The sequence below is a fragment of the Oenanthe melanoleuca genome, chromosome 20 (assembly GCF_029582105.1).
Source record: "Oenanthe melanoleuca isolate GR-GAL-2019-014 chromosome 20, OMel1.0, whole genome shotgun sequence".
Lineage (NCBI taxonomy): Eukaryota > Metazoa > Chordata > Aves > Passeriformes > Muscicapidae > Oenanthe > Oenanthe melanoleuca.
This window is the reverse complement of record NC_079353.1, coordinates 14,161,657-14,188,398: the sequence shown is the minus strand read 5'-3', so window position 1 is coordinate 14,188,398 and position 26,742 is coordinate 14,161,657. Positions and strand designations below refer to the sequence as shown.

Here is a 26,742-nt window from a genome sequence, read left to right as displayed (position 1 = left end):
GAAAGACTATTGGGCATTGCTGGTTTCTCTGCGCTTTATTCCATTCTCTCTCCTTTTCACTGGTCAAAATAGAAGTAATAATTGCAGTAATATAAATCTATTTAGTTGTGTTTCAATTATTAGACTGTTTTTGTGTCAACCTTGTGGGTTTTACCTTTTCCTTTTTCTCCCCCTCCCATCCCACCAGAGCGGTGAACAGCTTCATGGAACTGTTCCTGTCCAGGGTTAAACCACAATAGTCTTTACTGGTGCTCAACTGGGGCACAAAGAGTTGGGACAGCAAGAGATCTGAGCAGAGTGAGTTAAAACAAAGTTGTTGTATTTATTTAATAGCTGTGGGTCACAGTTTGTTCTCGGAGCTCCTGCCCGTGCACTCCCAGGTGCATTTTATCAAACGCTTCCAGGTGTGTGTGTTCCGGTGGGAATGTCCATCCTCCCTGGTCTGGGCTAAGGTTATCACTCTGTTGTGGTTGGTAGCACCGGGCTGTGGTGTGAGAGAGCGGCTGGAGCTGGACCCGACCTGCCGGCTGTGCTCAGCATTGCGTCCCCGCTGGGCTTCAGGAGCCATCCAGTGGAACTGTCAATAATTACACCTTCAGGCTTTTCTCCTGCGAGAGCCGAGCCATGGGATAAACCTTCCAGCCTGCTCTTGCCTTTGCCTAGCCTAGCCTTGCCTTGCCCTCCCTTTCCAACGCTCTTGCCTACCTAAACCCTGAGGTCAAGTCCTCCAGGATGGGCACGCAGACAGAGAGGTCTGACAAAACTGGGGCTGTGGTTTAATTTGTTCCTTTTCCTTCTCTGCTAGCTGCCTTCTCCTGCCCTGGGAAGTCTGCTGCACCTTGCCTGGTTTCTTACGGGCAGAGCCCCAGCAGGTGCGTGGCCTGGGCTCTGCTCCAGCTCTCAGGCAGCCCTGTTGATAAGGTAACTTCCCTGTCTGAGCATCCCGGAGGCACTCTGGCCAGTCACACTCCCACCACCAGACTGTTCCTGCTGGGACCAAATTCCCTTCACAGAGAGTGGCTCAGGTGAGTTGAAGGGTGCCCTCATTAACTGCCTGCACTCCCCCTGCTCTCACACTGTCAGACCAGGTTTCCCTCAGCAGAGTCTCACGTCTCAATTTATTTGTGGAGCAGAAACACAGAAACAGCCGGTGCCTCCAGGGAGGGGCCTTGAACCCCTGGGCTGTTGCCTTCACAGTCCTAACACAGCAAAGTCTCAGCTCTTCCTCCCGAGGCTTGGCATCTGCCCTGCCTGGCTGTGCCACAGGTCCCCAGGCTCTTTGTCCTGCCACGGGTCTACAGGTCGTGGGCTCTTGCCTCAGGCTCCTGCCAGCCAGAGCTGAGCCTGGAGCTGGCACTGCAGCTGCACCCTGAGCTACCTGCACCAGGTGTATCCTCAGCACGTGTGCTCTGCAGCTGCCCAGGAGCTGCTCACAGGGCTCCTGCTCGGCCCCCGGCACCGCTGGAGCTGCTGGGCACTGCCCGGGTGTGGGTGTGTGTGTGAGTGTGCTGCGGGCTCACGGCCCTCGTGGCTGAGCAGCACATGTGGCACAGGGAGCTGGGCTGCAGCCCGTGCTCCTCCTCCACGTGCCAAGCTGAGGAGGGCTGCGGCTGGAGCGTGGGCCAGAAGCTGCTCTGGGAGCAGAGGAACGCCGTCCCTGGGCTGTGCCCTCGCTGTTTCCCTGGAGTCCCGAGGTAATCAATCACTGCCCCTCCAGCAGATTGCTCTGCCTGGCTCTGGCCTCTGAGCACCGAGCGAGGCTGGCAGGGCTCTGCAGCCTAAAAGCTGCTCCAAGGAACAGCAGGGGGGAGGAACGGGTGCTGGAGACCACACCAAATCCAGCCTAAAGGGGTAGGAAGTGAGTGACAGGGTCACCAATTAGGACAAAAGAAACCTCTCCAATACCAATGTGATGTGAACAAGCAGACACGTCTTTATTCAGGCACTGGGAACACAGGGGATAACTCCTCCAGAAACGTGTTCCACTTAAACAAAACCCACCCATTTATATACTTCTGCTGAATCATCGTTACCTATGTTCTTTTACATACTACACATCCTATGCCCACTCTTAAATTTAACCATTACATTGATTGGTTCTAATAGTTACTAACTTCATCTATATTCTTCTTTGAAAATAATCATTGGTCACCTCTCCTGAGGTCTACTGATCGGAATCCTTAATAATAAAATCAAGATGAGAAGCGTAGTGGGGGGTTTCCAAGCAACGTTACTGGTGAGTGTGACCACAACAGAAGGGTCCAGTGACTTCCTGGGGAGGTTTCTATGATTACACATCCCAAACACAGCACTCCTAATATTTCTATGCCTTATATTTCACAATTTGAATCAAATGTCCAAAGGGGCTCCAGGTGGGCCCCCTCCCCCCAGGTGTGGTGCAGTTTCCGTGTGACACAATGTCAGTGTGGTGATGTGACAATGCAGTGATGTGACATCACCATGATGTAACAATGCTGCATCCCTGGGAGACCTCTGGAGCACGAGGAGTCAGCGTGGGATCCCAGCACCAGAAGAGCCTTGGAAGGAGCTGGGGAGCTCCATCTCAGTGCTGGTGTCCTGCCAAAAGGCAGAGGCACTGCTGAGTGCACTGGGAATTAGGAGGGGGAGAGCAGTGGGGTGATAACTTAGCTGGTGAGCCTGGGGCTCGGGGGTCTACTCTAGGATCTACAGACCTGTGCTCTCCTGCATCTGCTGTGCAGGAGGCTTATTGAGCTACTGCTGAGTGTTTGTGTCTTCCCAGCTTGGTCACAGAAGATCACTTCTGGGAGCCACCAAACTGATGGATTCCGACCTGCTGGACCTCCCACTCGGAGTCAAGATCCATGTGAAGCCCAAGTCCAAGACTGTCTTCTGCAGGGGAAAGCTGGGGGAAACGGTAAAGGAAGTTAAAAGAGGGTAGAAAAGCTCTCCTCTTTCAAGGGGTCCCCATCATGCACAGCTCTTGTGGCCACCTCCTCTACAGCAGGAGCTGCAGCCCTACAGTCAGGCAGGGCTGGGCAGCAGAGGGAAGCTCCAGGCTCCCTGGAACACAGAGAGGAAGCACTGGTCAGTCTCCCCACTGGTTTCTGCCGCTGTGCATGTGTGTGTCCAGGTCTCTGCCTGCAGCAGGCAGCTGTGTTTGTCCAGGTGCCAGGGCAATGAGCCCCTCCAGATCATCCTGCTGTGTTGAGCCACACTCTGGAGCACCTTTGAGGAAAAGTCCAACCTTCTTCCCCTTATTCTGTTGGCATATTTGGAAGAGCTTGGGTTTCTCTGGTTGGGAATGCACACACTGTCCTCCTCCTGCTCCTCCAGCTTGCACTGCACCTTTGCAAGGTAGAGACTTGCTGGAGGCAAAGGCAGAGGCAGTGACACAGCCCTTGGGCCTGCCTAACCCAAGGAAAGTAGTTTTGTCCATTCTCCACTGGCTGCAATTCAAGCACTGGGCTTGACCTTTTTGGTTGGAAGGTTCATTTGCGGGTGGGTCAGCAGCTCTTCCTGGTGGCCTAAGGTGTCTGTTTGCCAGTGGGGTTGCTGCTGGGGTTTGTCTTTCCTCCCTCAGCCCATCCCATCACAGCCCAGCCTGGCATAGCACGGCCCCTTAGTCTTTCTGTGAGGGCCTCTGTGCCTTCAGAAGGATGGAGAAGAGTGTTGGTCTTCAAAGTACTTTGCTCTTTTCACAAGAGCACCTCTGTGCTGCTCTCCTGCCTCCTTCATACTCTGGGAAATGTCTCTTACAGCTTAATGGGCCATGTCCTTCTTTCAATCTGGATGATCCCTACATCCACCACCCTGCACCACCAGTGCAGTACAACCGCCTGCATGACCCCCACCTTCGGGACTACCACAAGCGCAAGGACATCCTGCGGATGCTGAAGAGACAGGGAGTCATCACCAGTGACAACAAGGCAGGTTTGGGTGTTGGGCTGATCAGGAGCAGCCCCCTTCAAGCGGGGCTCCCACAGCCCTCGCCGCAGCGCTGCTGCTGTCAGAGGGCAGGGCCGTGCGCTGCTGTCCCTGGAGCAGAAGCAGCACCAACATCCCCCTGGCAAGTCCCACTCCTGCCCTTCTCAGCCTGCCCCACGCTGCCTGTGCAGCCCTGGCTGGGGGGCCATCAGTGGCCCCAACACCAGGATATGGGGGGAGGGCTTGGGGCAGCTCCCCTCCTGCTGGGGTCGGGCTGTTTCGGGGAAAGCCGTCTGCGTGGCTTGACAGGGTTTGGGGGATTCTGCCCTCGTCCCTCCACAGGTGGTTTGCACTCTGAAGGAGTTCAACGAGTACAGGAACTACCTGACCAGGCTCAAGCTGCAGTTAGAGAAGATCTTGAGGCAGCAAGAGGTAGGCAGAGGGTTGTGTTCAGGGGCACAGGACTGTGCAGGGCTGTGCTGCTGTGCTGGGGAAAGGACTCGGTGGCTGGGAGCTGAGGCAGCACAGGGCTGAGCTGGGCACGGGCAGCAGGGCCATGTGCAGGCACACGCAGTGCTGGGGGAAGCCCTTCTCTCCTGCCCTCATCAACTGGCTGAAGCTGAGTGCTGGCCTTGGCCCACGGCAATCCTCAGCACACATGACCCACAACCTGGTGTCACCTTTCAGGAAGGGCTTCTGCCACTTCAGGAGAAATTAAAGGATGGTCCCAAACTGCCAGGAACCAGTGACACTTCCTGCCAGGAGATGCAGCAGCCGCAGCCTCAGAAACCCTCTTGCCCATGTCCACAGAAGAGCAAAGAGACCCCTCTGAAATCAGGGAGATTAAGAGAGAAAATAGCTTCAGACAAGGGCCAAACCTGCTCCAGAGCTGAGCTGGGCACTGCTGCTGACTCCCAGAGGAAGCCAGACAACACTGCTCAAGGCCTCTTTAAAGCTGTCCTTGAGCAGCTGACTGCAGCAGAAGCCCAGAAGCTCCAAGAGCTGGTTGAGGCTGTTGTGCATGAAGTCTTTGGGAGGCTCAGGGTCCCTCGAGATTACTATGTCAACTTTTTAAGGAGGGCTGCCCGGAAGATCAGAGGAATAGTTTTTAGCAGCTGTGTGAAAACAGAGACACCTCTAGACCATCGTCAAGAAATGGAAATGTTGGCCAAGGAGCTTGTAGCGACAGTGTTGGAGAGCTTGGGGGACCATCTGGAGCCCAAAGCTTCTGAGCAAACGAGGGCAGCCAGGTGGAAGGAGCAGCCTGTTGATGGAAGAGCCACCCTAGTGGAGAAATCCAAAGAAGCTGAAGCAGCCTCCTCAGACATAGCACGTTTAGACACCTGTCTTGACAAACTCACCAGACAAGTTGTTAAGAATGTTCGCTGCCTCTTGAAATCCATGGTAGCTTCTCAGTTTGAAGGAGACTCAAGCTGCAAGTACACCAAAATCCTGGAGTTTCCCAAGGATAAGGTTTCCAACAGACAGATGCAGCCAGGAATCTCTGGAGCATGTGAAGGACAGAGCCAGGAAGCAAGCACAGGAGTAAAGCTGCCTGCCCTAGGACCACAGCTCCAGGAAGAAGGGAATGGATATGCCAAAACCATGGAGCCTGAGAATGCTGCAATGCTGAAGGAAATGGTAAGAGAAATGAATCCAGCAACTTCAGGCAACACTTTGGACATAAGGACCATGGCAAATCGGATTGTTCAGTCTCTATTGGACCAGATTGGTCAGCATGGGCCTGCGCCAACCCCCAGACAGAAATTTCCAGTGCCTGTCCCAAGCCCAGCCACATCCCAAGGCGGAGAGGAGAGCTGTGCTGCTGAGGACACTCTCCCCTCCGTGGACCCGCAGTTTTCCCGACAGCCCGTCCCTCTGGAGGGTCCCCAGCCCCCTGCCCAGACCGGAGCACGGCGCAGATCAGTGAACCCACAGCTCGTCTGAGGCGGGCGAGGTGTGTGGCAGGAGAGCTGAAGGGCCTCTGAATGGCAAACCTGACACCCCTGTTCCGTCAATAAAGAGTTACTCCTAAGGCCTTGCTTGTGCTTCCTCCAAACCAGGCCAAACTGCATCCGTGCATTTTCCCTGCTGTAACCAATCCCATCCTCTTCCCTTCTACAGTCTCAGCCATGCTGCAACCCAATTTGCAGGGAATCTGGGCTAGGAAGTTGAGGAGTAGCCAGCATTTTTGTCTCGTACAGTAAGCTTTGCTGTCAGGCAAGTGCGGGAACACATCCCGTTGGAGGCAGCCTGGCTTTCACTTAGTGTCAAGCACAATGATGTCTTTGCCTAGCAATCCTTCTTGCAGGGCCCTTTCTCCTCAGACTGAGCTGCCCCAGAAGCTCTGCAGGAGCACTTGTTGCTGTGCTGGGGATCAACAGCAGCATCTGCATCTGGGCACTGCTCTGCCACCTTCGAGTCTTGTCTGCCCAGAGGAGGGAGGCAGGGAAAAGGTGGAGGTTCAAAGTTTGTTTTGAGTTTTCTCCATTTTTTCACACCCTGTCCTGGATTGGAGTGGCCAACCCACATCCCCTTGGGGTAGCAGCTGCTCAGCAGTGGTGGTCTGTGAGTGAGGGCTGGTCTGGCACAGCAGGTGGAACAGTGCCAGTGCAGGGGGGTTAGACGGGCTGGCAGCCAGGATGCTAGAGCACAGCTGCCATCAAGGGCCTGTCTCTTCTCCCGGTGATGAGATAAGGAAACGCTACGGACCTAAGGAAGGCAGCGGGTCAGTCCTTTCCCTCCACTGCGGCTGGGCCTGCCCCGCAGGAAGGGCTCGGAGCCTGCCCGGCAGCCCTGCCCTGCTGTGCAGGCAGAGCTCGTTCCATCCCCGCCTCAGGCTGCAGCGCGGCCCGGGGAGCCGCAGAGCCGCGGCCCTGCTGTGCAGGCAGAGCTCGCTCCATCCCCGCCTCAGGCTGCAGCGCGGCCCGGGGGAGCCGCAGAGCCGCGGCCCCGCCGCAGCTCCAGCGCGGAGCGGCTGAGGGGCTCTGCGGGCACTGCTCCCCTCGGGCGCCGGGCAGCGCCTCCGCAGCCCCCGCTCCTGCTGAGGCTGCCTCACCTCTCCTCTGGCCGCAGCCCGGGGTCCCTCGAGGCACGCGTATCCCGCACTTACCTCATCAATGTGTGAGAATATCTAAGGAGGGGGTACCAGGAGGCTGGAGCCAGGCCCTGCTTGGCAGTGCCCAGCAATGGGACAAGAGGCAATGGGAAGAAACCCTTAACCAGGAAGTTCCACTTGAACATGAGGAAGAAATTCTTTCCTGTGTGGAGACTGAGCACAGGAACAGATTGCCCAGAGAGGACGTGGAGTCACCCTCACAGGAGACATTCCAGAACTGTCTGGACACAATCCTCTGCCACTTGCTTTGAAACCGCCTCTTGAGCAGGGAAGTTGGACCAGGTGAGCCACTGTGGTCCTTTCCAGTCTGACCATCCTGGGATTCTGTGGGAGCAGGAGTCTGGTGGTTTCATCAGCCCCTCATTCCAGCCTAGGGAGCTGTGGGACCTTCAGGCCGCTGTGGCTGCTTGCTCTGCCCTGAAGATGGTACAGGGAAGATGTTGCCAAGCTAGTGAAATTAGACACAAGAAATACTCACTTGCTAAGTTTGCAGAGTTTTGTTGCAGCTTTGCTGCTTTCAGACAATTTGATGTGTTTTGCTCTGTGAAAAATACAGTCACTGATAAAACTGAACGAGGACATCAAACTAAAACTGTTTATTAACACAAATGGGTCAGCTGAGCTGGGTGTGTCTCACTGATGAGGCACACCTGCCCCTAAAATGCACACACTTTTATGCCCTTCCCCAGCTTGTGGGGGCCCTTGTCCCCTTTTCTACTGGCTGAGTTCTCAATAACTCGCATTCTTTCCATCAACCATCTACCGAGCTCTAACACCTCCTCTCCTGTCTCCTTTCTCTCCCTAGTGACAAGCATTGGTTCACTCCCCTTTTCCTCTTGCCCCATGCTCACAAGGCCCAGCCCTGTGCTAGGTCCATCTTTGCCTATGTGACATAAGTGTACATTCTTATGGCTGAAACAACGGCTGAGGCAAAACATTTTTTTATCTCCCACAATCCACCCCCTTTCTATTTATCACCTTTTTGCTGAAGCCCTTGGTTTGGTTATCTGTCTGGCTGCTGTGGGCCAGTCCCTGTTTACAAAGAAGTTATATTAAAATATAATAGTTCCACTCCAGTGCTAGTATTTTGCAAACTCGTGCCTAAACCCTTCTCTGCTGGGCAGTGCAAAGGAAGTTGAGTGAGCCAAATATCAGGGAGACACTGACTGGACAAATGACCATCAGCCCTGCCTTTGGTTGCAGAAAAGTCTGATGGAGTGCTCAGGATGAGCCATGATTTCCTGCACTGCTCAAAGCTTCCCTTAAAAACAAACTTTACAAATGCCTCACCTGAAGTTTTTGTCCCCGAGGAGGAGCTTAGTCAAAGGACAAGAGACTCTACACAGGTAGGGAAAGGACAAGCATGTTTCCTGTGCCACTATCCAGTGCTCTGTTCTCTAAACTACTCTTCCCCCTTTGTCCCAGCCCCTCAGGCCCAACCAGCTGCTCTTCCACAGCTTGGATCATCCAGCTCAGAAGCCTGGGCAGGTACACACACACCAGTGAACATGGGAAACACATCACACTTGATATACCAGAGACATTAACATGGACAAATGAGATGGGAACAGAACATTCCTACAAGACACAACTTGAATTTATGTTTATTTTATATATATATTTATATATATATATATATATATACCTTTGTATAGATTAAACTGGGGGGGATTTTATCTTATACTTTTTTGGTATAATACATGAGAAACAGGGACAGGAACATAGCAAATATAAATCAGAACATTCCTTCGGTGAACTCCTTGACACACTGAGACTGAAAAATTGCATGCAATGGGGAGACAGAGAGAAGGGAAATCAATTTTATTAAAAAAAAAGAAACAAGATAATCTAGGTACAACTGTCAACAGAAGAGCAGCACTATAGATGGCAAACCTATATAAATTAAAAGAAATTCCACTCTGACATCTACTATGCTTTAAAGTGCAATGAAGCCTGATTTATTTACCTACAGAATACAGGAAAGTTTCCCCCTCTCCCCATTCCAATCTATCCCTAAAAAAAAAAAAACAACAAACCAACAAACAAACCAATAAAATAAATCTAAAGGATATACATTATCCACAGTCCTAGAGAGACGCCTACATCTACTCAGTAGCACCAAGAATCTGATACGGGTGTAATTAAAATCAATTAAAACTCGGAAGCAATGGTAACTGTTAGCTGCTTCTGCAGACCTCCTGCCCTTTATGAGTGCCTGGGGAGAGGTGGCTCTCCCTGTGCTGGGGTGACGGTGGCCCAGCGGGTCTGGCAGCAGCACAGCACACACAGCACAGCGAGAGCAGAGCAGGGACACAGGGAGGGGCCAGGCCCGGCTGGGTGGGGCTGTCACACACCTGCGTGGGCACCTGGGGGGAGTGGGACTGACCTACACAGAGGGGAAGGGTTGTGCGAGTCCAACACACGCCTCGAGCATCTTTGGTGACAGGGTGATGGGGAGAGGAGGGAGGGAGGGGAAGGAAGGGGGTCAGCACAGCCCCTCTCGTGAGCCTCTGGCTGTGTTGTCTTCTGGGGCCAAGGGCCTCTGTACCACAGTTCATCTGTCTCCACGTGCCACCTCTCAGCAGCCCTCAGAAGCCAAAGGTCTCCTGGGAAGCATAGACCATGTAGAGGAAGCCATCCTCATCCTTCTCCTGCTCGTAGATCTCGGAGATGGGAGTGGACACGCTGACCATGCTGTGCTGGTTCACCAGCAGGAAGAATGCCTGGGTGGGATTCAGCTGCAAGCGGCGCCTGTGGGGCAAAGCCAGGCAAGGCAGGGTCAGCCCACCTGGGGGGCCCTGACAGCCAGCTCACCTCCCCAGCAACACTATTCCCTTAGCACCAGGCCTGCACAGCCAGGACTCCTCCACTCAGGACACAGCATCCGTGAGTCCGGCTGAGCTGCTCGAGGCTCCAAGGTCTCCTGAGCCTGGATTCTGCAAAGCCCCCCTCTCCAAGTGCTACTGGCAAGGGCAAAGCAGAGGGGCCTTCTCCTCTGAGCTGAAGAATAAAAAAGGGGATGGGGACACCTCCATTGCTCGTGAGTGTCCCCTTGAGGGAGACTCCAGCCCTTCACGAGGTGCTAAGAACCTGCCCTCCCCTGGCCCCCCACAAGAGTCTGCACCACACACAAGGATGCTGCAGCTGCCAGGTCTCCACCCCTGCCCTCAACAGCTGCTTCTGCTCACTCTCACCCCACCACCCTGCAGAGAGTGGCCTGTGGGTGAGGACAGGCTCTCAACATGCCAGCTGAGGCCACCCCACTCACCGGATTATTTTGACCAATTCACTCATGTTGACATGGTCTGGGACAAGGAACTTGGTCTTGTCCAGCACTGGCAGCTGTTTCTCCCCTTTGTAGCGTTCAATGATGACCTGGGGGGAAAGTCAAGGGTAGGATTAGTCATGTTCATGCTGCCCCACACACTCATCCCAAGGTCAAATACAAATCCAACTAGGATGGGTAGAAAAGCTGAGGTAAAGTCTCACTTTGCTTCACTCACAGGAAACAAAGCAAAAAAAAGGACATGAGCAGTGACCACCAGGCTGGCGGCAGGTGGCTTTTCATCAGTAACCTGTGCCCAAGCCAGGCAATGAAGAGTGTTCAAAACAATGAACTAGAGCACCAAGTGCTCTGGCTGGCTGAAAAACAGTGGGCACCCCTGGACTGACAGATTCTTGTCCTCTGGCACGCAGGAGATCTGAAGAGGAGGTGAAGTATTTTAACATCACTTTCAGACTGACCAAACCCACAGGTGTTGCTGGCTTGAGCTACAGACAGGTCATGGTGCAGTTTCCTCCCCCCTTTCTCCCTGCTGCCATTCAGCATCCCTCTGCCTGCTCAGGAAGAGCTGTGGATATTCCCAAGCAAGCAGTTTTTAGAAGTCCCAGTGAAGCCACTCAGGCATTCCTTCAGGAAGGGGGCGCTTGGATTTCACCAGTGCTGCTCCTTATGTTAACGGTCAGACACGCGGAGCCAGCGAGGATCAGAAACCCAGAACCACTCGAGCTGTGCACTGAGCTTCCCAGGCACTCCTGCATCCAGCCCGTCCTCCTCTGCCAGACATTTTGTGTGGAAAAGCTGATATCACTGAATGATGATTTTCCTGCTATTGTAATTAATGATTTTCTTCTGTGAAGCTGTTTGCTGACAGCTACAATTGCTGTTCTAAACCAGCCTGGAAAGGTATCTTTTGTATTCTGAGAAACAAAGTGGCAGGCACTTAGGGAATGCACTTCTAAGTAAAATGAAAATAAGAGAAGAATATACAGCTTAATATGTTCCCATTACAGTGATGCTCTCACATCTCTTTAGCAACCTGATGTTTTCCCATAGAGAGACTATTGGATACTCATCAGCCCACCTGAGACTGAACATTATTTTTCACTGTAAGGCAAAGAACTGCCATAATTTATTTTCCCAGGTCCTTTCTGAAAAAGTCGAGATGGCTTTTGGCAGCAGAGGGATGGAGCAGCATGCAGAGGTGGATCCCCAGGAGATGGCTCTGTGGAGCCAGAAGAACCAGGGAATCTCTGGGAACATGGATTTCCCTTCCTTTGATCCCTTGTTGACACATCAGCTTCTGGCAGCAGCAGCAGTGGAACTCCTGTCAGCGCTCCCCAGAGGTGGATCAGACATCCTGGCTGGAACACTGCTGAGTCACCAGTGAGCTGCAGTGGGACTGCTGAGGAGCCCCCCAGGCTGTGGGGCTGATCTGACAGGGCTAGGCTACAGGCAGCTCCTGAAGGAGGGAGGGGTGTGGGGTGCCTTGCTGGGAGCTCCAAAACGGCCTCTGCAGAGCCCACCCCAGACAAATCTCACCCTAGGAGAACCAATGTCTCAGCAAGCAGCACATGAACACCAGGTATTGCCCCTTTGGCTTCTTTTGCAAAGGAGCATCTGATTAAAGAACCATTTTCTGCAACAGACTAAATCGTGCACTGGGACATCCCCCACTAACCTGTTAATGGCCCTTCATCCCTCCAAGGAAAGCACAGGGAGGACAAGATGAGCAGAACCAGCCTACTGCATTTAACTTGAGTCTTACAAGGACAAGTGAGTATTTTGGCTGTGGGGAGAGGAGTAGTCTTGAGGGACTGAGCACTCACAACATCCATACAAGGATGCTGCTCAGAAACACACAGCCAAGAGTGGCCCTTCAGCTCTTTGGTTTGCACAAAGGAGCATCTACACAGCAGCTGTTTGTGCATCCACTTTTACCTGTGCACCTGGATGATGGCCCCATTCTCACAAGAGCAGGACCAGAGGCCAGTGTCTCTCATTACCAGCCAGCTCCATCCCAAGAAGAAAAACCTGTACATTAATTCAAGAATGGGATGCAATGGCTGTCCTGGCTCTTCGAGCAGCAGCTGCCTTGTGTCCTGAGCAAACACAGAGCCTCTCACGTAGAAGAACTCCAAGAGTTTCTGTTCCCAGAACATGAGCTGCTATTTGGGTAACTCAGCTATGAGAACAGGTGGCCAATGGACAAAACATTCTTGTCTAGCTCTGGAGGGAAAAGCATGATCAAATGCTAAAGTTACACCTCTGTGGCCACAGGGCGGGTGTACACAGCCACCCCCCATCCCGCAGCCTCTTCCATGTGCTGCCTTGAGCCAGGGGGTTCCTCAGCAAGGGATACCTGCTCTTGCAGAGGGAAACCACTACAGATCTCTGCAGAAACCGCGAGTCCCACAGGTGGGGAGGGGAAACACACAGGGCAGAGCCTGAAGTCCTGGTCCTGCTGCAAAGGGGGCTTGGTCAGTGTTTGTTCAAAGGACAACCTTTGCTCTGGGGCCAGTCTGGAGAGATGGAAAGGCAGTTTGGTAGGGAATATGGCTAGATGTGGTGGTCAACAGAGGCAAGGTCCAATCAGGAGTGAGGCTGGGAATGTACTCCCAGCAGGCACAGAGGCTCAAATGTGTGTATGTAACACCTCCCTGACATCCATGGCCAGGCACAGAGATTGACAGACACACACAGCACTCACACGAGCACAGACTGCACCAGCCTCTTCCTGTCCCCCTCTGACAGAGCAGGGTGCAGGTCCTTTAGTGGCAACAGACACAGCAGCCCTCAGTCAAAAAGGTGCTCTGGTGTTGACCCATCCAGAGTCAATGTCAGCACCGGACACTGGATCTGCAACTCCCCAGAACAGCCATCCTAGGAACTCAGAGAAGGTTGTCCCTTCCTCTGAGTCCATAATTTGGGTTTCCATCCACCCCTGTGCCAGGGCAGAGCATTATATGGGATCTCCCACCTGCTCCTCTGTGGGTGCTCAGATGAGCCCAACAGAGCCCACTCTGCATAGCCCAAATACCCCCTTAGCCCTCCCTACCAGCACGAGGGGAGGCCCTGCCCTCAGCCCCCTCTACAGCCCATGACTCACCAGATCTGCCTGAATTTAGCACTGCAGGGCTTTTGGGAAATGGTTTGCTCCTGCTGCTGCCCAGCACAAGCTGCTGCCCAGCAATTTCAGACTCTCTGAGGGTTCAGTCATCTTCAGAAGGATCCCTGGGGCTGAGAGCAGGCAGGGACAGTGCGGGGGGCCCAGGCTCAGAAGATTATTTTGAAAGCAAATATTGAGGCTGTGGATGGGAGCTCCAGTGGAAAGGCTGGAAGTTCTCTGCCCAAAGAGGAACTGCACTGTGAGGAGCAGCTGGCGATTTCCTCCCAAGAGAGCTGAGCATGAGCATGAGCAGCACCTACTGCCTACACAACCATCTCATCCTCTCAGCAAGAGCTGCATGTGCCTGTGCTCAGCACTTCCTACCAGAGAAGGCAGCTCTGGGAAAGGCAGAGACAGCAAAGGAGTCCTGGCATGAGGCCGACAGGGGACCTGGCTCCTGCCTATGCCCAGTGGGGCATCCTGGGATGTGACTTCTCTTGAAACAAGTGAAGAACTCCACATCAGTCCCTTCCTCAGCTTTCCCTGCAAGTACACTCATGGAAACAGGAGAGACATGCTTTCTGTGGGCACACAGCCAGGCCATGCCCTCTGCAAATGCTCCTGGCCCCCTCTCAAAACAGCAGGGACTCGCCCAAGGAAACTGGAGATGCAGGAGGGCAGCAGATGCTGCTGTAGTTTCTGTCAGCAGTAAGGCTGTGACCTTGGATCTCCCTAACTCCCCCAGGCTGTGGGCTCAAACCCTTCTGCTAATTCCAAGCACCTCTCCAGGGACATGATCACTTGGAAAACACAGCTCTTGTTTTTCACAGTTCACCAAGACCTTCCTACAGCAATGAGTGTGCAGAGCTTGGACCCACAACAGTGACCACACCACACTCCTCCTGCACCAGGCTCTGATCACTGCCCAGCACTGAAACCTGCAGGAGCTCTGCCATGGGAGACAAGAGAGACAGCACCAAACTGGTGCTGGGGTCTAACAGGGTCTTTAGAGACACCAGTGACACAACCATAAGTCCTTCACAACCCTTCTCACCTCCTGATTCTTTTTACCCCTCCAGCAAAACTTGCATGGCGGTGTTGACCCCAACACAAAGAGCACTCCAGCCATGGGAGCTCTCCCACCATGTCTCAGTAATGCCATAAAACTCTGCCTGTGGATGCACAGCTCTGGTTCCTTCTGTCCATTCCCCAAGCAACACATATTTGTGTGCAGGCACTTTATACATGTACGTGTGTGCATTTTATATCCAACTTATTTCTAGTCTGGCCTTACTACCAGAGCCTGAATGCACTGCAATTAGCTCTGCCACAACTTTGGAGAATTGCAGAGCCAGTCTAATGCCCTTAAAACCACATTAAAAGCAGAAGTCGACCAATGTGTTGACCTGGGTACTGGTCCAGGGTGCTGTGAGGGGCAGGCCCTGCTCTGCTGAGCTGCAAACACGTGAATACCACAGTGGTGGTGGGAGAAGAGGAGGAAAAAGAATTCTTCTGGCTAGAAGACACTGTGCTAAAAAGAAAACAGGAGTGAGGCAGGAGTGGACTGAGACGGACCAAGAACAGTTTGAGACATTCAGTCTTGAAGGCCAAATATTGGTAGTCTACAATTTTAAGACAAGATTGATGTTCACTCAACATTGAGAGGGAGCTGAACTAGGAATCCTGTCTTTTTAGGCATAGATGCTGTGATATTGCAAACAGTAAGTTGAGCAAGCCCCAAGCACATAATTTCATAGAATCATGAAATGGTTTGGGTTGGAAGGGACCTTAGAGGTGAGCAGGGACCCCTTCAACTAGACCAGGCTGCTCCAAGCCCTGTCCAACCTGGTCTTGAACACTTCTAGGGGTGGGATGTTCCTCTAAGTCTCCATCTTCTCAGAATGAGAACTGAATACTCAGGTGGAACTCAAAAGCACACTCACAGCCAAAGAGCAATTCAGCATATTAGATGTGACATGGGCAGGAAGAACTGCAAGTCCACAGTGTCCCACCTGTGCCTGTCAACCGCAGGTGCTGGGAAAGCACAGAACAGGTATGAATGATCCTAAGGGAGACTCTGTGCTTTCAATGCAGCAAAGATCAGCTCACACATCTTTCTCAGGGCAGAGAGAAATCTTTACCAGGTTATCCAGGAAAAGTCAGGTAGCTACTACAGCCAAAAGAAAAGCCATTTTAGAGTTTTCTCCTACTGCACTACCTTGAAAATAGATTTGAGATCAAATCAGTCCCCTGCCCCCAGGGCAGCACGGAGCTTTAGAGCCAGACTGTCCTTTGCACTGCAGAAAACATGTCTGCTATCGAGCAGCTGCCACATACGAGACACTGGAGGCTTATGGGGACTATCTTGTGTTCATTCCAGGGAGCAAAGCTCCATGGAGGCCAGCCAGGAGCACAGAGGGGTCCAGAGAACAAAGTCTGACACAGGAGAGTGAACAATCGCTTACCGGGATTTTGTTTGGATGCTGCTCTCGGATCTGCTGCACTTCTTTACAACGATCCGCTGGGGAGAAACAAGCAAAGAAATGAAGTTACAAACACCTGTGTGTGGTAGGGCAGGCAGAACTGAGGTACCCACCCTGCAAGCCACAGCCTGACCCAGAGAGAGGGACATTTCCCAAGGAATGCACCCTCTGCTCACCAGGCCTTTTCTGAGCATGGTCTGCCCGATGCCAGCTCCAATGACCAACTGCTCCTGGCCTCCTACTGCCCCAACCACCCCCAGGCTGGGACACTCTGGCTGGTAAAACTGGGCAGCACACCTGGAAATCAGGAGAGTGAAGGGACACCAAGAAGATAACAAAACTAACTGAAATCCACCCTAAGCAAATGCAGCTCCTGGCAATGGGAGCAGGGCAGCAGCACAGCCTCAGGGGCTGCACTCTGCAAGTTCAGGCTCTTGGTGTCTCCTGGATGCTTCCTCCAGGGAGACAATTCTCCAGCTGGGCTGGGTTTTAGCCATTTCCTTCTGCCTGTCATGTGCACTTCCAAGCACTCTCTGGCACAGTGCCTGGTTTCACAAGAGCTGCACCTCGCCAAGGAGACCTCCTTCCCTAGCACATATCTACAGAGTAGCTACAACAGCTCTTGGCCTGACAGAAAGTATTTCTAGGCTTGGATGCAGGAAGAAAACCTTAAGCAAGGAGATGACCCACATACAGAAAGACTTTTCCTGCAGTTGTTCTCACACTTTCTATTTCTATTCCATTTTCCTGCAGAGTTGATATTTATTGACACACACAACAGGCAGCACACAAAACATGTACTCTTCCAGTTTACACAATTCCCATACCCCTCACTGCTTTACCAGAGGGCTCTCTGCTTTCCACAACCCAAAGCAGGAGAAAGCAGAGAAAAAAGCAGTACCAGAGCCAGGCAGAGCTCTGTGCATGCTCTCCCTGGGACACCATGGACCTGCACTCCTGGAACTGCCACTCCTCTGGGAAGTGCTTCATAGCCTACCATGGCCCATCTGAAATGCTCAGAAACTAAGCCAGTGGGTGAAGGTCAGTGACTAAGCACTGCCTATAAAAGAGATCTAGGTATTGCAGGATCTGTCACGGATCATCCTGCCACACACAGCACAGCACCAGATCCAGCCTGACTCCCCTCATCAGCTCACACAGCCCCAGCTCCTCATGACCCACTGGGATAATGGAGGGCAGGATAAATGCATGTATTTGAGTGTTTTCTCCTCAGGAACACCAAGAATTTCTCCTCTGAGCACTCAACAAAACCTTATTGCTTGTATGTTGAATTTGGCTAGGTATGACTTTGGGAAGAAACTGGAGTGTCTTTAAAAGCCCCAAGACTACAATATCACCAGATCATTGAAAGTTTTGAGCACCATTGCTAACTCCTCTGAGAGGAAAATATTGCTCTGCTAGGAATTCTTAGACCTTTTATCCTGTAGGACTGCATAGGTGATCAACACAGAGCAAGATTATTTGGATTTCACGAAAAATTCAGGCATATTTGTTTTGGGTTTTATGACTGAAGATGCAGCTTCTCATGTTTCCTTTTCATCCAATCCAGGGATCCAGAGTCATCCTTGTAATACAGACAATTTTCCCCTGAGGTACCAATCAGCCAGGCAGTCACAGAGACATCAGCACCACACGTGACACTGGTACAGAGACACCTCCCTGGGGATGGTGAAGGACACAGCGCCAGCAGCACCCAGCCCACACCACTCAGCTGGAGCAGAAGCAGCTGCCCTGTCCCACAGAGCCCCATTCCCACATGTTCACGTGTATCCAGGATGAAGCATCCAAAAGGCTGGAGATCCAGGGCTCAACTGGATGATGCTGATCACCATGGAAATTCCAGCAGCTTGACTGCAGCCAGCTCAGACTTCTGGGTGTTAACAGAGCCTGCAGAGCTGTGTCTTCAGGTCTGGCCAGTCATTCAGGCTCCAGTGTTCACCCTAGGCTGCTTCTCTCTCCCTACCATCAGATGGCCGTGTCAATGAGCTGCCTAAACACCATGTGCTGCCCTGTAAGGTCACAGGACTGTTTGCACAGGAAGCCTGAACAACGTAGGTAATTGTGAGAAGGGTCAGAAAAGGAATTTGCTGAAGGCACGTTATCATGGCTAGTAAATGAAGATAACCTTGGAGTATCCAGCTAGCCCAGGCTGTGTGTGCCAAAAGGCAGCCACACGCCAGACATCCCTTCCTGCTCCCTGGAAGCATCACCAGCTAGAGCACAAGGAGATGGCACAAGCCATCACCACCTTATTTACACAGGTGCCTCCTGCCCATTACACTGAAAAAGATGCCACACAGAGAGGAAAAGGGTGCATCATTACTGCAGCTGCACATCAGTGCCTCAGGATTCCATCCCTGGGACCAGTCCTTTGTCCCCCAAGGGGAGCAGACAGGGTGCCTTCAACAGAGGTGGCTGCTGCAGAAAGCTCCTTCCAGGTTTGCTGACTCCATGCCCAGGAGGAACCAAGGGCATGAGACACCAGTGACAGAGCTCTCAGCTGCCCTCAAGTCTGCTGGGCCAGTGGAAGCTCTCCTGTCCCACCCTTTAAAATCTGCCACATGCCCAGGACCTGCTCCCTCTGGACAGCAGGTCACTACAGTGGAATGGCAGCAGGTGCTGCTTTACTCCAGGGGCTGCTGGATCCCTCCAGCAGCTCCATGGATTGCAATGACAAACACCTCAAGCACTGCACCACTTCCTCTGCCTGGAACTGCTCACTTCAGAAACTTCATTTGGGAAGGCAGCTGGGAGCAATCCCACCTAAGGTGCTCAGGTTCCTGAATATACAGGCAGAAGTTTCCAGGATACCTGAAGCACTGGTAAAGAGCACACTCTGTCCCATCCCAGACTTGGAGAGCCAAAGAAGCAGGCTTGGCAATCAGGAAAAGCTGCATCAATCCCTGATGATTTCTGTGCACACATGAGCTCGGGCACAAGAGATCTTCAGCAAGAGATAGTGATGGTCACCCACACCCTCCTCAGCCTGGGGTGGGAGCAAGAGGTTGAGCCTATGACTCATGAAAGCATCAACATCACACAGCAAGAAGGGCTATAAATACCAGCCTTAATTTAGTGCCTGTACAGCCTAATCTAAGTCACAGGAACAGAGAGAAAACCGTTAAAGGGCACTTCAGAGAAACCTGGCTGGAGGTGCCAGCACAGCAGCCAAGCTCCCTTGGTGCTGAGGACAGGCAGGATCCCCCCACTCCAGCACCAGCAGTGTTTGCACACTCACATTTCATACACAACAGGTTTGATCTTACAAGCTTTGTTCTCCACCTGCAGCTCAAACTGTGCCCAAGTTGAGACTTCCCCTTTCCTGCAGCACTTGGCTACACCTAATCCTTAGCCAGTGAGCAGAGCAAGCCAGAGCTGTTCACACAGCCCTGTCCCTACCCATGCTCTCCTCTGGTCCCTCCTTGCTGCCAGGGAAGCAGAACACCACACCTGACTGCAGCAGCTCAGGGGCTCCAGCCTGAGCAAAGAGGGAAAAGCCCCACCCCTGCTCCAGCTCTGGGCATCACATCTCTGCCATGAAGGAAGACAGACTTCTCTCCAGAGCCAGGATGTCAGATCTCAAGATGGCAGCAAGACAAAATCCACACAATTTTATTGGTTATTCCCAGGGAAACTTCTCTGCCAGGGCCTATTGAAAGATAGGAGTATTTTTGTAGCATTGCATATGCCAGGAAATTGCCTCTTTCTCCTCCAACTGCTGTTTCAACCGTTAAGTACCAACAGCAAAGCTTGCCAATTGCCCAAAACACCAGAATCTTGGCTGTCTTCTTGACTGAGGTCCTTCCCAAGCTGTGCTCCAAAAGATGCGAGCACACAGTGTATCCCATGGCAATGCAGGATGAGATAATTATGGCAGTTGAGGACAACAGTGGAAAATTTTAAGCCACACTTTGCAAACATTAACCTTTTTTATCAGCAGTGCCCAGGAACCCTGGCCACAGGAGCCAGGTCCCTGCTGTGCTGGGCGCTGTGCAGGCACAGGATGAAAGGACAGTCCTGGATGCAAAAGAGCCTCAGCAGACAAAAGATACAGATGGTGGGACAGAAGGAAAACACATGGCAAGTCTTCCAACAGTGCCGTTGCATAAGGGGCACCATCCTTCAGGAGACTGTAGACAAGCACTGCTGAGGCACTGGAGCTACCCCAGGGCAGCAGATGGACAACAGGGAGAGGCCCTGCTGCCTGTGACCAGCAGGAATGCTGTTAGGAAAACACCAGTAAGAACAAATACCACCTGGAAAGGTCATCAGCATGCTACCAGATAAACAGCTCCTGAGCTGAGCAAGGGCTGTGTGGAGAGCAAAGCACAGACCAGAAACACAGCCATGAGCCACTGCCTGTCCCTGTGTCCCACAGCTCCAGAGTGTACAGACATCCCTGGCACCTCCAGCACAGCCCTGTGGCTTCTCCCTGCCATCCACACCACACCCTGCCAGCCAGCCTGGAGAGGGATCTGCCTAAGATTTAATGCAGATGCAAAAATGAACATGTTTCTTCAAGAAGCTGCTGTGGTCAGTCCCAGGGCAGAGTGCTGCTAGAGCACGGACTTCTTTCCAAGATATTTTCTGCCAGGAGAGGAGGAATTGGATGGTTTGAAATCAGGATGTGTGTGGGATGAGCTGGCAAGTGCTGGAGACACAGGCCAGTTGTGCAGGTCATTCCAGATGAACATCAATTACTATTTCTGTAATATCACACCACCCTAAGGCCAGACACCTCTAACCACCAGGAAACACCTCTGGGGATGTGTCATGGCTCATCCAGCACCTGACCTGACCTGTCCTCGCCCCGTGCTCCTTCTCAGGCCAGTGGTGCTGGGCTCCAAAAGGAGACTCCAACGTCCAGGAAGGAAAGAGGATGTGCCCAGGGCAGGTGTCCTCAGCATCCCAAAAAGTGCTTGTCCCAGGCTACACAGGACAGCAGCACTGCAGAGCCCTGACAGTGCTTCTGACTGTCAGGTTTATTCAATTGTCTGTCTGCAACACTGGGTGCTCTGCACAGGGCAAATGACTCTAGACCAAACTGCTCTGAACCCAAAAGCTTTGAACTGATAGAAAACACGTCTCTGCAGCATGGAAGGGTGAGCCTGAAGCTCCACTGTCCATGGAAGGTATTACCAACATGAACATGAAGCAGTGAATGCTCTGTCTTCCTGACTCTCCATCCCATCACTATAGCTGCAATACCAAATGTGCAGTGTCTAGGAGGATTTCTGAATGCCAGGTTCTTGGGGCCCTGTGACTGCAGAAGGATCTCAGCAGCCTTATTAATTTACAAAAGTTCCCAATATTCCTAGCTCCAGAATAGAGCTTGAAAATGGATTTTAAAACACAAAGAGGAAACACCTCCATTTTTCTTAGCAGTTTAAAAATGTAACAGGAGAATGATTTTGAGCCTGGCTCTAGGAATGAGCATTTGCATCTGGCAAATCATGGTAAAGGCTCAGCTCATGATCAAGCAGAGCCACACCACAACTGTGAACTGTAAATACATGTCAGACACTTGTCCTCTGGTTGTACAGTACCATTAGAGTGACATTCCCCAAGGGGGAATGGCATTAAAGTGACAGAGGGCAAGGTCAGATGGGATATTGGGAAGGAATTCTTCCCTGTAAAGATTGTGAGGCTCTGGCACAGGTCATCGAGAGAAGCTGTGGCTGCCCCTGAATCCCTGGAAGTGTCCAAGGCCAGGCTTGGAACAACCTGGGATAGTGGAAGGTGTCCCTGCCCACAGCAGGGGGTGGAATGAGATGGACTTTAAGGCCCCTTCTAAACAAAACCATTCTGGGATTCTGTGATCCACCCCTGCCATGGGCCACGCAGGGGCACTGGATGAGCACTGGACCCCATCATCCAAACACCTCAGAACTCACTGCACCCCCTGAGCACGAGGGCAAACAGGCAGCACCTGCTGCGTCATGTCAGGATGGCAAACTGAGTATTTACATCACAGTTTCAGATAAGGAACTGGTTTTGTGTCCAACATTTAACCACAGTTTCACTATCCTTGGTAAAGGAACAGCGAGTTCCCTCTGTACAAGCCATGGGGAGGCTGCTGTGGCAGGGCTTCCCTCTGCCTGCTGAGCGACCTTCCACCTGGACAGCCTTCCCATCCAGATCCTCCAAAACAGCAGGAACATACTCAGATTTCTCAGAACTGCTCAGTACACTTCAAACTACTCAAGGAAAGACCTGGCACTGCTGGCAGGACTGTATTTTTGTGCAGCCCACTGTGCACCTGCCTGCACCAAGAGCCTTTGGCCAGCACAGGTCACTGCTGCTTGTGCACAAACAGGCCTGGACATGCACAAATGCTTTGGGGACACGGGCCACACACCAGAGTTTTGAATTCATTCCTGCATTTTCTCTCACAGCCTTAAAACACCTTCTGAGGACAAAAGGCAGCAAACAACAGCATGACAGAGCTGGTAGTGTTCACACACTGCCAGTCAACCACAGAATGTCACACGAGCCAGTGACACACTGTGCCACCTCCCAGGTGACTCTCCTGGCTGTGATCCCTGCTCAGACTGACCACAGAAGGAACACCAAAGCCAAGGGACATGGCTTATCCACAGCTCATGGCTACCTGATGACAGAGGCAGCAAAGGCCTGCCGGCCTGCCAGCCCCTGGATTCACCAGTCTCCACTCTTCTGACTCAAAGGAAGACCTGAAGTTTTTATAGTGGGGAGAAAAAAAAAAAAAAGAATTAACCACACAGGTTTTTTTATTCCTGGCTGCCAGTCAGGACCTTGTGTTATATAAAACAATAAAAATTAAAAAAAATCAAAATCTGTGGTCTACATGTCAGGCTGCCATTTGTTCTGGAAACCTGTTGAGTTCTTCAGCGCTGATAATTCCCCTCACATCCAGTCAAGTCACAGAATGTCTTCAGCAATTAATCCCAGGTACAGGCAGCTAAGCAGCAGCTTGGAGCAGCATCCTCCTCTCAAGGAATCTCGTTTCTCAAAGCACAACTGCCAGAGCACAGACACCCTGGGGACCAGCCAAGGACCAGTGTGGGCTGATGGACTGACCCCATATCAGTATCCAGATGGTCTTCAAGGCCACCAACATGCAAAACTGCTGTGACAAGCACAGGATTGTGTGAAGCAGACAAATCAGCCACTCCTGATCTCTCAATGGGTACAGGCACAGCTGGCTCACACTGTTCCCCAGAGCCACCAGAGGATTCACTCCACACCCACCACTGCCTTTCCTCTGAAGGGGAGAGGCTTCCACAACCAAAGGCAGATCTCCCAGAGGATGGAACCCAGGATGGGAGCACTCCATCCAGAGGCCAAGGTCAATGCTCTGTGTCTGTCAGCAAGCCAGGGGCTCCAGCTGAGGCACAGGACACACGTGTGTACAGGTGTGCTCCTGCCTCTGCTTCGGCAGGACCGAGGAGCTCTGATCACCAGCCCAGGATCAGGCCCGTGTCTGTCACCACACGGGTTCTGTGCTGCACTGAAACACAGCTGGCACCTGCTGCCAGCCCAGTGCAACCCCCACTTCAGGAGCAGTGGGACAATGCTCCCAAGGACTCGTGTTCCCTCGGGAAGTGCAGCGGTGTCATCAGGCTGCTGCATGCTCTCACTACTGCCAGGACAGCCTGTTCCTCTGACACAGACCACAGCTTTGTTCTGGGAATTGTTTTGGACTCCTGCAACAGATCTGAACACGCCTCAGCCTCTGCATTCAGCACATGGATGCAGAGGGTGCTGCCACATTTCCCCCCCTGCACCCCCAGCAAGGATGTTCTGCTGCCAAGGACCTGCTCACAGAGCTCACCTGAGCTCACCTCAGATAATAGGAGGAGTCACTGCTTCATGCTTTACACACACCTTGGACCAAAGCCTTAGTGTTTCCCAGTCAGTCCCCTTCTCAAGTCCTCAACAATGATGAAAAGAAATCGGGAAATTTTACTCGGGAGAGACCCAAGACCAAGCAGATGAACAAACATAAGAAATTCACAGAAAAATTAGAAAAATACAAGGAGGAGGAACACAAGCACTAAGTAAAACAGAATCTTCACTGAGGAGCAGCAGACCAAGATATAAAGCAGCCACTTGCCATAAACTGGAGCTTGGGTGTCCTTTGTAAACCACCACTCTGCCTTTTTGCTGCTTTTTTGGAACTGTTCCATCTCTGTAAAGTTTTGAAGCCTTAAAAATTAAGCCATTCTGAAGGTACAGAATCGCTGGAAATGTTTTCCACCAGCCCTCTCCAACTGCATTGTAAACAATCGCTTCCTGCTCCTGTTGTGTAATATTCGAAGACAAAAACAAGCTGTATTTACTTTCTCCAACAGAGTAATTCCAGCCCTGATCCAAAGCAACTGTGGGGGCTGCCAGGCCACCTCCTCCTCCCCTCCTCCTGGCTCAGCTCTGCAGCCCTGTCAGCTGAGAGAGCAAAAGGGCAGAGGAAAGTGCAGAGAAACAAGGAGCACTTGGCAGTTGACAGCACCACACTCCCTCACCCCCCTCTGTCCCTCTTGGGCTATTTTAATCCTGCTTTCTTTCAACTACTCTGAGCCTCAGATTTTGTTTTCCTTTTGGCTCACACAAAGTCTGAGCAACCCACAAAGGCGAACCAGTCTCCTCTTGACCATAATAAGCTGATTCTCACCAGTTTAACAGTAGGGAGTTACTAAGGGGCTGATTTAGGACTTTACTGGTTTTAATACACAGCTTAGGAGAACACAGCGGGGATCCCAAGCTCCCAGGCTTCGGCTGGTTCTTGTTTGTGCGTGTTCTCTTGGCTCAGTCCTGTGGCAGAGGAGGGCTGGGTAAGCATTCAAGGCCAGAAGGGTTGTGCCAATAAAATATCAAATATTTACAGTTTCCAAGAGAGCAGCAAGGGGCTGGAACAGCAGTTTTCAGCAAGCAAAAGCTCTAATTTTAAAACTCGTGTAGGAAATGCCCTCACCTGCGTTTGGACAGTCTTTGGCACAATATGAGGGGTTTTAGGCATGAAAACACCAATTTCAGCATTACACAGCCAGTAAAGCTCAACTGTTAGCCCCTCCCCAGGAATTTAACCTGCCAGAAACGCACCACTCCCTGCACCGGCTGGCAAAGTGAAGAGACACAGCAGTGGATGTTTCCTCGGATTCCACTATCGGGTCTGGAGATTAAATCTGGGCCTTTCCACAGTCACCTCCTCACCTACTGAGCCTCCCCACCGCGCACCTTTGACAAAAGGGGAGGATGCGAGCACTGACTCCTCCAGGTCCCCACAGCCATCGCAGAGGGCGTGCGGCATCCTGGAACAACAGCCGCCCTGACGCTGACGGAACGGGGAGCGCGGAAGGCGATTTCTGGGCAGGTCCTTGTGCTCTGACAGTCAGAGGGACACCCGGCCACCACCCCGGCCCCGGGCAGCCCACGGCCCCTCGGGCCCGCACCGACCCCGGTGCACAGCGGCGGCACAGCGGGGAGGGCGCGGCCCCCCGGGATGACATCACCGCGCGGCGCCGCCCGGGCCCGGGCCCCGCTGCTCCGCGGCCGCGCCCGGCGGGACCCGCGGCGGCCGAGCCCGGCCCGGGCGGGGCCGCCCCGCAGGGCAGCACGGCGGGGACGGCGCACGGCAGATCCCCACGTCCTTCCCTCCCGCGCCGCCGCTCCCGGCCAGCCCCGGCTCACCGAAGGTGCGGCGCTGCTTGAAGGGCCGGTCCGAGGGCATCGCGGCGAGACCGGCACGGCACCGGCACCGGGCGGCTCCGTCTGCGCTGGGCCTGCGGCGGAGCGCGGTGACGTCACCGGCCCCGCCGGGGGGCGTGGCTTGGCCCGCCCGGCGCCCCGCCCACCCCGGGCCCGGGCCCCGCCCCCGCCGGGATCCCGGAGCCCCGCACGGTTCGCGCGGGGAGGGACCGTCACCCCGCCCGTGCCACCCCTGCACGGGCACGGACACGGACACGGGCACGGACACGGACACGGGAACATTCCGCCAGCCCAGCCTGCTCCGCAGCCCTGACCCAAGTCCCGTCCGACCCGACCTTGGACACCTGCAGGGAGGCAGGGGCTCCTCTGGGCACCCTCACAGGGAAGAATTCCTTTCCAATGTCCAATCGAAACTCACCTCTCTTAGTCTTCAGACTAGCCATTCCCTCTTGTCCTATTGCTATCTGCCCCTCTCTTTTTTATAAGTCCCAACAGAAGAGAGAGCAGCTCTTTCCCCATGACAACAGCCGTTCATGGAACACCATGGCAGAGCACCCTCATTTCCCCACGGGACATAGTGGTTTATTCAGACATGACCCAAAACAGGAGCAATTCTCCAGTGCTGATGGAGCAGAGCACCTGAGGGCCTATTCTAAGGCAGCAGAAGTACACCTGGGCTGGGATTTCCAGAGGTGCTCAAAGGACAGACGTGTCCATGACTCTGGCCTGCAGTGGCGTCTTCTGGACATTTGGCTCAAGCATCTTCCAAGTGTCATTGCCATCTCTGGGCAGCAAAGGTGGCTGTTGTGAGAAGGGTGGAGGAGAAGGAAGGATTGTGTGGGGATGGAGCCACCACAGCTCAGACCATGAACATAAACTACTCTCACAGATACTCAGACATATGCAATTCTCACATCTACCCCAATCATCTCCCCACTAATGAGCCCATTGTTTTCCCTGCTGCATTCACAGCCATGGTTATGCTGAATATAATAAAGCCTGCAGCATGACTCAAAATAGGGCAGCTATTTCTGGACCTGGTAAATGAATAAAAAACAACTGCAAACAGAGCGTCAGTGTTTCACCAGGTCCAATATCCCTTCTCACTGCACACAGCAACAGGAGCTGTGTCACTGTTACC

The 26,742-nt window shown here is 52.8% G+C and overlaps 2 protein-coding genes across 4 annotated transcripts; one reads left to right on the top strand and one right to left on the bottom strand.

Moving 5' to 3' along the window:
- The first annotated feature begins 941 nt into the window (after positions 1–941).
- On the top strand, positions 942–6,691 carry LOC130261202 (uncharacterized). 2 transcript variants are annotated; one of them, XM_056507175.1, is made up of 5 exons: positions 942–1,025; positions 2,762–2,896; positions 3,741–3,908; positions 4,249–4,338; positions 4,594–6,691. In XM_056507175.1, exons 2-5 carry the CDS (start codon positions 2,801–2,803, stop codon positions 5,851–5,853), a joined length of 1,614 nt encoding a protein of 537 aa, XP_056363150.1. In that variant the 5' UTR covers positions 942–1,025; positions 2,762–2,800; the 3' UTR covers positions 5,854–6,691. The 2 variants fall into 2 exon arrangements, with proteins under 2 accessions (XP_056363150.1, XP_056363149.1); XM_056507174.1 differs by lacking the exon at positions 942–1,025 and adding an exon at positions 1,139–2,652.
- A 1,925-nt stretch (positions 6,692–8,616) lies between these two features.
- On the bottom strand, positions 8,617–25,714 carry MAP1LC3A (microtubule associated protein 1 light chain 3 alpha). Of its 2 annotated transcripts, none has more exons than XM_056507180.1 (4): positions 25,584–25,714; positions 15,879–15,934; positions 10,293–10,399; positions 8,617–9,775 (listed from the first exon to the last, which is right to left on the bottom strand). In XM_056507180.1, the coding sequence occupies exons 1-4, from the start codon at positions 25,621–25,623 to the stop codon at positions 9,613–9,615; spliced, it is 366 nt and encodes a 121-aa protein (XP_056363155.1). In that variant the 5' UTR covers positions 25,624–25,714; the 3' UTR covers positions 8,617–9,612. The 2 variants fall into 2 exon arrangements, with proteins under 2 accessions (XP_056363155.1, XP_056363154.1); XM_056507179.1 differs by lacking the exon at positions 25,584–25,714 and adding an exon at positions 25,107–25,365.
- Positions 25,715–26,742: the final 1,028 nt, after the last annotated feature.